This window comes from Nuphar pumila, chromosome 17 (genome assembly GCF_984573655.1).
Source record: "Nuphar pumila chromosome 17, dmNupPumi1.hap1.1, whole genome shotgun sequence".
In the NCBI taxonomy this organism is placed as follows: Eukaryota; Viridiplantae; Streptophyta; class Magnoliopsida; order Nymphaeales; family Nymphaeaceae; genus Nuphar; species Nuphar pumila.
This window is the reverse complement of record NC_143265.1, coordinates 3010546-3022913: the sequence shown is the minus strand read 5'-3', so window position 1 is coordinate 3022913 and position 12368 is coordinate 3010546. Positions and strand designations below refer to the sequence as shown.

General features: G+C 37.1%; 1 protein-coding gene across 1 annotated transcript; it reads right to left on the bottom strand.

Moving 5' to 3' along the window:
- Positions 1-424: 424 nt before the first annotated feature.
- Positions 425-11918, bottom strand: LOC149811368 (mitochondrial phosphate carrier protein 3, mitochondrial-like). The gene is made up of 6 exons (XM_089993575.1): positions 11434-11918; positions 9683-10044; positions 9552-9595; positions 1173-1387; positions 959-1083; positions 425-870 (listed from the first exon to the last, which is right to left on the bottom strand). Exons 1-6 carry the CDS (start codon positions 11767-11769, stop codon positions 822-824), a joined length of 1131 nt encoding a protein of 376 aa, XP_089849701.1. The 5' UTR covers positions 11770-11918; the 3' UTR covers positions 425-821.
- Positions 11919-12368: the final 450 nt, after the last annotated feature.

Sequence of the window (12368 nt, the reverse complement as noted above, 5' to 3'; positions counted from 1 at the left end):
AAAAAATAAGAGGGAAAAAAGAGCACAATGCTAAGACAAAATACCCCGACAGAGAAAAATGAAGGCCAGAAACCAACAGCAGGGACGAGGCGACCATAAACATAGAGATGGGGATCAGATCAGAGTGAGCACCTTTGGATGCTGTTGATCTCAAGATGAACAGCATCCAAACCTGTACGGATGAAATGCCCATCACTTGGATGGGCCCCACCTTTTTTCCCATTGCCATTCGTGTTTAGGATAGACAGCATCAGAATGATTTAAAATGAACAGCACACAATGAGCCTTGTTATCTGTTTGATTGGTGTAGTTCATTTTCAAGATGAACAGCATCCAAGGCGCATCTGACAGTGTTACGGGTGCCTCTGACCTGGTCCTCTCTAAAACATAGATGCTTCGAACTTGAATCTCTTGCTTGCAAGGATGACAGAAACACCTTTCTAATGCATTAAGGAGGGGCCAATGGTCTAAGTACCAAGAATTATTACAGCATAGGAAAAAAAGGCAATTGTTTGAGGAACATCAAAACAATCCTAGAACCGGCCATCACCAGCTACACATGCTTAACAAAAAATACATTCCCTCCCTCTCAAGAGAGGCTTACCTTCTAAATTGCAAAGGCAACCGAGGTTCTATGCATTGTTCCGAGGTTTAATCAACCTCTAATTATGAAGGATGAGATCAAAACCACCCTTGCAACAAACCCAAAAAATATGCATCTTTGAAAAAAAATACAGTTTTTACCTATTAGAATGGAGTCAGTTATCTAGAATTATTTTTAACTCTCCTTAATACTTGCTCTTTCAATCGTCCAAGTTGCCTCAGATTTTGGCAGGAGCTGCAACAGGAGCAACACCACCGGTGGTAGGCCTGCACATCATATCTTGGTTTTAGACAGACACCAAGGAAAACCCGAAAAAATGAATTTTTGCAGTACTGCAGAAAGTTTGGAACTTACAGGCCAACGAAAACCTTGAAAGCGTCATAAATTCCCCACTGAGCACCAGTGAGTGTTCCAATCATGACTATACGCAATGGAAGACCTCGGGTGAATAGACCCCATAGACCAAGCTTTTTCACAGCCTGCAGCAAAATCCAGATTCCATTATTCAGTTGCCAAAAAAATCCATCAATCAAGGTACACAAAAGAGACAACTAAAGAGAAGACTTACATCCCCAACTGTTGCTCCCTTAGCATTGTTGAGGAAAGATACAAGATTATCAGCAGGGTGGGAAACAATAGCACAGAATACACCAGCAACATAGCCACCAGCAAAGCTGACACCCAGTTGTGTTGTTTTGCTGCATTGATCTTTAGGTATCGGAATAGCATACTTGTAGAACATCTCCACTATGGTTTCGAAAGAAGCAAACTTCATCATGGTATCTGCAACAAAAGTAACATCTTGTGAGAATACAAAATCTAAATATCTTCAGAGCCATTGCCAAATCCAAAACTCCGGTTTCACCATCTCAGGCTGAACTCATAATCAATGGCTGACGTGCAGCACTAATAATAGAGCAACAATCATGGATGAAAAACATAAAATGCACTAAAAGAATTCATGGTTGAAACATTTAGGACTTCCCAGTTTATTCAATCAAAGTATAAGTTTTATGACTTGATTGAGATCAAACCACCATCATTCTTTGGCTCCCAACTAACAAATTTGTTTGACTGTTTGTGGTACTTACATCACACCAAATTCTCAGAGTACTGAATATCTTATTTGGCAAATTTGCCAAAATAATGCTTTACCTCCAGAGTTTCAACTGAACAATTCAATAAAGAAACCTCTAGGATCTATTTGAGGAGAAAGGAGGATGTTGTTAAATTGTAATCCATTGTAATGCTCATATATATTTTATAAATAAAGAAAGATATATATATATATATATATTTCATATATATGTATATGTATCTATCTAATTATATATATAAATATATATCAGCCATAGGGGTATTTTAGTTTTTTCCCTTTTTGCGCATATTCCCTTTGGAAGTGCATGTAATTTTTCTTTTTACTTTTCTTTTTTTATTCCTTTTGATTTACCATTGGAGGGACCCAATATGATAGTTGGGGCCCTCCAAAGGTCACATTTGTGACGGTTGGAGGGGGTCCAATGATCACATTGGGGCCTCTCCAAGGCCCCCTTTTTGTGTGTTATATATAGGGGTCTTTCTCCCCTTTGTAAAGTCATTCTTTGGAGCTTATGCTCTCCAATTTATTCAATATAAATTTCTTATATTTTTATGCCTTTATGCATTTGAGTCTTTTGTACCTTTGTGTACATTTGTTCTAATTGTTCTTGTGTCTTTGTGCACATATCTCTTTGTGGTGTTTGTGCTCATAGTGCACATTATCTCTCTTGAGGTATTTTTTACATGGTATCAGAGCAAGGTTGGAGAAAGAAGATCGAGTTGACTCTCACACTTTTTCGGTGCCTCAAAAAAATGTAACCTCAAGATTTTGGTGATTGGCGTGGATTCTCTTATTCAACCAATATTTTAGAGGCCTCTTCTATCAAGAAATATCTAAAACGCGCTTGTGGTATGTAACTTTTTCTCTTATTTCTTCTCTCTAATGGGTGAAAAAGACTCACATTTCTCTCTCGGTTTCAAACTTAATGGCTTCAATTATCACACATGGGCCGGAAACATGGAGGCTCATATTGAAGAAAAAGGGTTTTAGGGTTATGTTTAAGGCTCAATTCCGGAATCAGAGCCTAAAATCACTTTGATGGTGATAGGAGAAATAAAGATCCTTGAAGGAGAAGAAAGAGCCAAAGCGCTTGAAGACTATAGTAAGAAGCACGAAGAATGGGAGATGAGAAACTTTAAAATTCTCTCATGAATTTTCTCATCCGTTGAGACAAGAATTAATGCTAACATTATAAAGTTCAAGAAAGCCTCTCACGCGTGAGAATACCTTGAAAAAATGTACAATTCAAGGGATTTGTCCTACAAATATTACCTTCAAGAAAAAGCCTTGACACTTCAACAAAACGAAATGACTATTAGAGAGCATTTCGCGGAGTTGTTTTTCATTTGGGATGAGTTTGCCATGCTTGAGCCCAAATGGAGCGGATAGGCTATTGAGCTTAGGCATAAACTATTAGAGGAAGATTGTTTCTTTAATTTCTTGAATGGGCTTAGGCCCGAATTTGGACAAATTCAATCTTCTCTATTATCCGCTTTCACTTCTCCCTCTACTGAAGATGTAATTACTAAACTAAGTGGAGAAGGGACTCGTATGGGTATAAGTAAAAATAACCCAAGTGTTCTATCAACACCTTCCAATAATGAAGAAAATGAAGGTGTTAATGTTGTCTCAAGACCGGAGAGCAACTTAAGGACCTACAAGCCTCTCTACTTCAAGAATCAAAACCAAAGTTCAAGTGGTCAAGGTGGAAAGAGGGATTATAGCAAGCTTTAGTGCCACTTTTGTAAAGAACCGAGGCACATCAAGCCGATTTGCCCAAAATAGAAGAAGTTTCTAGCTATGGTTACCACATCTCAACCTCAAAAGGAAGAAAATTCGTCATCTTCAAATAGAGCTCTCCCACTACAACAAATTGTAAATGCACTTCAACCTCTTCTCAAGGGAGCTATTTTCGGAGCCGATATGACAATCTCTTCTCATCTCGGTAAGACCTCGTGGCTTTTAGATTCGGCTGCTTCATTTCACATGTCTCCAAGTATTCGTTCTTTTTCGGAATACTCAAACAATCTTTTTTCATCCTTTGTCTCAACCACGAATGGAACATCTCTTGAAGTAAAAAGAATTAGAAATTTTGAAAAACAAGGGTACTTTATTCTAAAAATTAGATTTATACCCAAATTAAACTTAAATTTGCTTTCTGTTTCTCAACTCTCGGATCATAGGTATGATATAAAATTTTCTTCTATCAAATGTTGGATACAGGATCGCCAATCCGGGAAGTTGATTGAGGAAGGCTCTAAGAAAGGCGATCTATACTATGTTGATTCCCTTCAAATTCCAAAGAACATGTTTTGTAATGTTGTCCAACAAAAGGATATTAATGTATGGCACAAGAGACTTGGACATCCAAATGTTGTAAATATTTCTAATTTACCTTTTGTTAAAAATCTTTATAAAAATGATTTCACTTGTAACGATTGTATTCTTGGAAAAATAAAAAAATTATCATTTTGTCAAAGATCCATGTTTACAACAAAACCTTTTGAAATTGTTCATTCAGATGTATGGGGACCGGTACCTGTTTTATCGAAAGAGGGTTTTGCATATTATGTCATTTTTGTTGACGACTACACGAGATATTGTTGGATATTTTTTCTTAAACACAAATATGAAGTTTTTTTTACCTTTAAAACCTATCATATGATGATTAAAAAACAATTTAATGGAAACCTAAAAAAATTTAAAACAGACTCTGGTGGAGAATACCTTTCAAGTGAATTCAAAAATTATCTTGAAAATCATGGTATTCTCCAATAAGGAACTTGTCCGAAGACCCCTCAACAAAATGGATTAGCCGAAAGAAAACATAGACACATAATAGAGACAACTCAAACTCTATTTATTTCTCAAAACATCCCAAAAGGTTTTTGGGCCGAAGCTGCCTTAGCATTTGTCTATCTGATAAATCGGCTACCCTCTAAAAATTTGAACAATATCTCGCCTTTTGAAATATAGTATACCAAAGAACCTGACTATAGTCGGTTGAGAATTTTTAGTTGCAAGTGTTTTGTTCTTACTGACAAGAACGACAAGCTTTCACCAAAAGCTATTGAATGTGCCTTTCTTGGATATTCTGAAACTCAAAAACGGTTTCGGTGTTATGATATCAAAAATGATAAGTTATATGTTTCCAGAAATGTGAGTTTTCTAGAAAATGTTAACGGTTTTGATAGGAGTGATCTTATAAAGAAAACATGGATTACTCTTTTTTATTTGAATTGTTAGCACAAAATGATGATAGTGATGATGATCTCACTCATAATGATGCTAATAATAAAGAAGATGAAGAAAATATTTTCTCCCATCCACCTATTTTTCAACATAGTGGTGAAGGGGCATCGAGAGACCCTACAACATATACTTATAAAGACAAAAACAGTTTTAGAAGCGCAATTGAAAAATACAGTGCACCTAGTGGCCCCACTTCAATAAATGAAGAAAACCTATGAAGAACGGAAAGAAATAGAAATGTGCCTTCTAGGTTCATCTCATATGATTCCTTTACACATAAACATAGAGCTTGTCTTAGCGTCATTCACTCCTATTTAGAGCCAAGAAACTTCGAAGAAGCCAAAAACAATGATGAATGGTTAGCCAAAAACAATGATGAATGGTTAAAAGCAATGAAAATGTAAGCTTACGGCTCTCAATAGGGCGAAAACTTGAGAATTCCAAGATCTTCCCAAGGGTAAGAAAACAATAGGGTGTAGATGGGTATTTAAGGTAAAAACTAAGAGCGACAGACCTCTTGAGAGATATAAAGCTCGGCTAGTTGCGAAGGGATATAGTCAAGAATACAGGATTGACTATGAAGAAACATTTGCCCCTCTGGCCCGTATGGTCACTTTCAGTTGCTTCATCATTGTTGCCTCAATTAACAAATAGAATATCTATCAAATGGATGTCAAAAATACCTTTTTAAATGGTGATCTAAATGAAAAAGTATATATGAATGCCGCGCCTGGAATGAAGACTCCCAAAGGTAAAGTGTTTTGTCTTCGAAAAGCACTGTATAGCTTAAAACAAGCCCCCAAGGCTTGGTATGATAGATTTAATTCCGTAATGTTAGAAAATAGTTTATCCTCCTGTTTCACTGACATTGCTCTGTTTGTTAGAAAAATCAATGTCTGCTTTTGTATGTGGATGATATGCTAATAACTGAAAGTGATACTAAAGGAGTTAAAAGTATAAAATCAATCTTAAATGATAGATTCGAAATGTCTGATTCGAGATTTCTAACCTATTTTTGGGTATTAAAGTAGCATACTCTCATAGAGGGTATTTTTTATCTCAAACTAAGCTTGCCTCTGAGATTCTTGAGAGGTCGAGTATTACTGATGATAAAGTTTGTAAAACTCTAGCTATAGGAGCCAAAATAAAAATTGATAATGGCATTCCTCTCTCTTGTCTCACTCCCTACAAGTAACTTGTGAGATCACTGATGTATCTAAGTATTACTAGACCATATATTTCTCATGCAGTTCATACTGCAAGTCAATTTCAACATGCACCAACATCGGTTCACATGAGTGTCGTTTTAAAGATCATCAGATACGTAAAGGGTGCACTAAATAAGGGAGTATTCTTATCATCTTCTTCTGAATTGAAATTAATTGCTTATAATGACTCTGACTGTGGAGGTGACCCAAACAACTGTCACTCCACTACTGGTTTTTGTGTGTTTTTAGGACACTCGTTGATCTCATAGATATGCAAGAAGCAGCAAAAAGTGTCTTTATCCTCTATTGAAGCTGAATATTGAACCATGGCAACTACTACCATGAAAATTGTATGGATTGGTCAGTTATTAGAATATATGGAAATCAATGTTGAAGGGCTCACCAAGCTATGTTGTGATAACAATAGTGCAATTTACCAAAAATCATACATTTCATGAGCAGACTAAACACATTGAGATGGATTGTCACTATGTTCGAGAAGCATATCTCAAAGGAGTCATAGATCTTCCGTATGTAACTTCAGAATATCAGTTGGCAGATTTCTTCACCAAAACTTTGTGTTCTATGCGATTCAACTTCCTTCTTGGCAAACTTTCGGTCATCATGCCCTAAGTTTAAAGGGAGGTGTTAAATTGTAATCCATTGTAATGCCCATATATATTTTATATATAAAGAAAGATACATATACATATATATTTCATATATATGTATATGTATCTATCTAATTATATATATAAATATATATCAGTTGTAGGGGTATTTTAGTTTTTTTTCCTTTTTGCGCATATTCCCTTTGAAAGTGCATGTAATTTTTCTTTTTCTTTTTTACTTTTCTTTTTTTATTCCTTTTGATTTACCATTGGAGGGACCCAATATGATTGTTGGGCCCCTCCAAAGGTCACATTTGTGACAGTTGGAGGGGGTCCAACGATCACATTGGGGCCTCTCCAAGGCCCCCTTTTTGTGTGTTATATATAGGGGTCTTCTCCCCTTTGTAAAGTCATTCTTTGGAGCTTATGCTCTCCAATTTCTTATATTTTTATGCCTTTGTGCATTTGAGTCTTTTGTACCTTTGTGTACATTTGTTCTATATGTTCTTGTGCCTTTGTGCACATATCTCTTTGTGGTGTTTGTGCTCACAGTGCACATTATCTCTCTTGAGGTATTCTTTAGAGATGTGAGGAAAAAGTGTGTGTGTGTGTGTGTGTGGGGGGGGGGGGGGGGGGGACACAATGGACAAAGTGTAATCCAAAAGGACAGATGAAATGCCATGCCCACAAAAACACATATCCGAGATAACAGCAATAGTAGTCACAATAATCACACAGATTAGATAACTATGCTGCAGAAATCAATGCACATCAAACTCATATTCCTTGAAGAAATATTACTAAAAAAGAGAAGAGGCCACCTGCAACAGTATGCTGACCAGAATGCACATATGACAAAACCAGCACCTAGGAGTGGGCATCGGGCCGGCCGGGCGCCCGTTTACTAACAGGACGGGTTTTGGCCCAGTTCTTAACAGGCTCGGGTTTGAAGAGAATCCCACGGCCCGGCCCATTGGCCCAGCGGAAGCTGGCCAGGCCCAATCTTAAAATGCATAACTGCTTGACTGAAATTATGGGTTAATGAAAGAAATAGCAAGTTCCCGTGCAACTAATTAGGTAAATAGTAATAATTAACAAATAGCAAGTTCTCATGTAACTAATTAGGTAAATAATAATAATAGTTATCCGAGTTACTATGTAATAGTTAATTTTTAAACTTTTATATTATTAAAAAAACTAATAAATAACTCAGGCCCATCGGGCCGGCCCGAGCCTGGCCCACATATATAACGGCCCAGATTTTGGCCTGGTACCTAAACAGGCCCGGCCTAAAATCATGGCCCAAACCCTCAGCTTGGCCCATCGAGCTGCCGAGCTGGTTGCCCACCCCTACCAGGACCATATGTCGGAATCGCTCCCAAAAATCATGAAACTATAGGATTTTCGCCAAATCTAATGCAATTATATTCAAAATTCTTCATCTAATCACCATATTGCCCAAATCCAAAAACTCCTCAAGCACTACTTTCAAATTGTCCCAATATTGTAGAGAACAAACCTTGGAGTAATAGAAGACAATAGGACTTTTCAAAAACATCACTTACCAAGGGAAAACTTGCTTACAATGGTGAGTAATTGCCCTGCAAGTTTCTGCACCCAAATCAAACTACTGGAGATCCAACACCACCTCCAACAATAGATGTGATTCACTAATTGCTCCATTTAATTTGAACAAGAACTTCTACAGCAGTTATCCTGTGAGAACTGGAATTCTCTAAAAATCCACACCACAGTGTTTAAATTCCTATAACAATATATGCACACGTATCCATGTCTAGGAGTTTAATATTTATGCACAACAGAGAATGGCATAGTCAGTAAAATCAGATACACCTGAAGGAGTTTTCACTTTTTAAGAATCTTTAACTTCCTCCAACTCCAGGTACCTACCATCTAAAGCTCCAGATCAGCTATCAATGGCACAGAGTTAGGCTACTACACTCATCACTAGTTACATGGGCAACCATATACTTGAGCACAAACAAGGAAGCCCCATCAACTAAGCAACTTTTCACAGGCTGGAATTATCAGAAGTGAAAACGGCTTGTCTAAATAAACAGCACCTAAAGAGAAAAAGTTGAAATGCTTATCAGATTAAAAAAGACCTCACAGTCCGAAGACCCACATTTGGACTTGACCTGACCAATATTATCCACTTGAAACAGGCAGAGCCATTGACTTGTAAAGGTTTAAGATAGTATAAGAGTCTTATTGAAAAAACAAATAATAATATGTTCAATGAAAGATAATATAAGTGACTGCTTTGAATCCTCAATCACATAAATAGAATGAAAGAAACCAAAAAGTGTCACTATGATTACGAGCTATATGAGGAACACCTCAAAATTGACACCAAAAATCAAAAACAGAGAAACCCGGACTAACAATAAAAAACAAACAAATGACAAAAAATAATCTTCCTAGTGAACCTCAAGACCGACTGTAAATTTGGAGGGGTAAAGTTTTGAAAATACATAAAACCATTGTTACCATCCACAAGAAAATCTGGACAACTTACACAATCAAATGAAAAGCTAACAAAATTCCAAGATTAATATGATTGATATGATTGATAAAACCAATTAGATATGATCATTGTGAAACTTAAGCGTGTCCCACCAAATCAAGAAACCAGTTCATCAAAAGTTTTTGCCTTTTTGAAAATATCCAAATTTCCACCATCTCCAATAACAAAGCTATAAAAACAAAACGAGAAGAGGATAATAAACTTAAATAAAGGGGATCTTTTAAATTACATGGAATTTGACGCCCCCAGAGAGGAACAATCCCCTTGTAAAGCCTGCCAACATGACAAGAAACGAGAATAATTAGCATGAATTTATATAACAAACAAAAATATTTGAATTATGTAAATCAAAAACCTTACCCAAGGACCCCTTCAGATTTAACAAACTTAGGGAATCCATCTGACAAGCCTCTGGCAAATCCTGGCTGAGTCTGAACACGGACTTTCACTGCCTCCATTGGGCAAAGTGCAACATCAGCAATCACCTCAGCGGATGCAGATCCCGCAAGGTAGATCAATGTCTTATACTTCGAAGCATATTCAGGCCCTACGATATCAGAGTAGTATTTCTTGAAGAACTCGTAGAATCCAAATTTGCAGGCACCCTGGGCACTGTATCCGAGGAGCGTAGGCACCCATCCCCTAAAGAACCCCTTAATCCCTTGCTCTCTAAGCAGCACACCGAACCCAGAACTGATGCTCTTGTATTTTGCAGGATCAATCTAAAATTTTACATATAGAAATCAATAGAAGATTGTAACTTTGAAAAACAAAAAGAGGGAATAAACGACATTCTTCCAGAGTAAAAAAAAATTGCAAGAACTGTATCAGTTAATGTGAATCAATATGGAAAATCGGTAGATTAATCAATTCACAAAGGAGGACTCGAAAAGATGTGAAAATCCCTAAATCCCGAAGTTTCCTGCTATATGTGCATATAAAAGGAATCAAATGTGTATAGCTTTAATCACAAAGCAGAAAGTAATTCCCCCAAATGAAAGAAAATCTGATCGGACCCATCAACATAAATATATATTCGCACGTCTAGAACATTATATAGAGAATGGGGATTGTGCTGCCCCCTTTTTTCCATTAGGTCACGTTAGGGCCCTCCAAAAATCATAGTTTTAGGTGTTTTATGCTAGATCTAAACCGTTAGATGTGTTTATCATTGTTTATTCAATAGAAAACATGTTTTTGATTAAGCATCTTTCTGCTCATGTGTGTATTTTAAAGAAGTAAAAAATCAATGGTTGATATCGTATTAAAAGTTTATGTTAAAATATTCATATTTTTATATGAAAACAATTAGAAACAAAGCTTGCTTCTTAATAAATAAGCAATGATAAACGCATCTGATTCAGATCTAGCATAAAACACCTAGAACTATGATTTTTGGAGGGTCCTAACGTGACCTAACGAAAAAAAAGGGGCACCACAATCCCCATTCTCCATTATATATATATATATATATGGGTTTTTCCCATGTTTTTTCGCAATTCTGACCCATAGATGTGTCTGTCATGGTGAATTTACTAGTAATCGACACCTGATTCATGTGTTTTGCGATGAAAAAAAATGATATTTGGAATCTTCAAAATTTATAAAGATTTTGGACCGTTGATTTTTCAAACCTTATAAAAACCCACTCATGTGTAGGAATCAACCGCTGGAAGAGCTGATCCCTATAAAATCAAGTAGATCACATCTGTACAGACACAACTTAAAAATAAAACTAAAAAAACCCGAAAACCCCATATATATATATATATATATATATATATATATATATATATATATATATATATATATATATATATATATATATATATATATATATATATATATATATATATACACACACACACACACACTCGCAAATACGCCTACAAAACATAAGAAACAGACAAACATAGTTAAAGCAACCGCATGCTCAACAAAAACCTTTATCAACAAACATAAATCAGATATCCAGGAAACAGAATAAAATCTATCACGAGATCTGATCAAAAACTACTAAAACCACACAACCGACTACCGATTTAACAATCGATCAAACAAAACCCTAACCGATACAAACAATATCACAAAAACATAAGGAAAACCCTTACCTGCATATTGCATTTAACGAGATCCAGCGGCGTGACGGCAGTGTGCGTGAGGCCGCAGCTGAGGATCCCCCCGAAGGTGCAGGCGGCGTAGAAGGCCGGCGAGTACATCTCGATCTTCCCGGGCTCACTCGGCGCGGGGATGACGAACAATCTGCCGGAGGTTGGCCGCTTCTGTGCGGCGGAGATCGAAGACGATGACGACATCAAAGACGACGATGCCGACATCAACGACGACGCGAGGCCGGGGTTCTCTAGGGCCTTGAGGGAGGAGAAGGCGGAAGAGGAGTAGAGGAAGCTAGGGACGAACGATTGCCGAGCGTTCTCTGAGAGGGCCATGGCGCTGATGGAGAGGAGAAAGAGGAGATCGGAGAGAAGGAAATTAGGGTATCGAAGAGAGAGAGGAGAGGGAAGAAGGAAAATGAGTGAGAGAAAAAGGGAGTTTCTCTCCGACTTTGTCGCTCGCCGCTCCCCTCAGACTGCTCAATCGGCCAAGCCCTTTTATACGAGAGCTCCCACAAAAAATGCCTCCGGATCCTTTATAAATATCAGAAATGCACCTGTCTGGCAAACAAGCCGTGTTCAGCTCATGAAGAGCTCGTTCGATCTCATGAAACTACTCGGCTCGGTTCAATCCGTATAAGCTCGTCAGGCAGTAGTAAAAAATAAGTTGTCAGTATCGGCCGATACGTATCTTTCCGGCAAAAATCCGATACGCTTCACCCCTGAATCGGCTACTTTTTAATAAAATAAAAAAATGCTTAAATTGTTTTTTAATATTATTTTAATAGTTTTAACATGTGTCATTGTTGTCAATATGGTCCTGAATCGCTTGGCCAATACGAATCGTTATGAATCGGCTAAAAAATTAATTAAAAAATATTTCATGCCAATCAGAATGTGTGACACGTGTTAAATCATTAAAATAATATTAAAAA

Excerpts from the sequence above, each read along its gene's own strand:
- LOC149811368 (XM_089993575.1), bottom strand. The coding sequence starts at position 11,769 with ATGGCCCTCTCAGAGAACGCTCGGCAATCGTTCGTCCCTAGCTTCCTC. Across the intron at positions 9,596-9,682 it reads AAATCTGAAGGGGTCCTTGG|GCTTTACAAGGGGATTGTTC; the intron begins GTAAGGTTTTTG and ends TCATGTTGGCAG. Across the intron at positions 1,084-1,172 it reads AGGGAGCAACAGTTGGGGAT|GCTGTGAAAAAGCTTGGTCT; the intron begins GTAAGTCTTCTC and ends ATTTTGCTGCAG.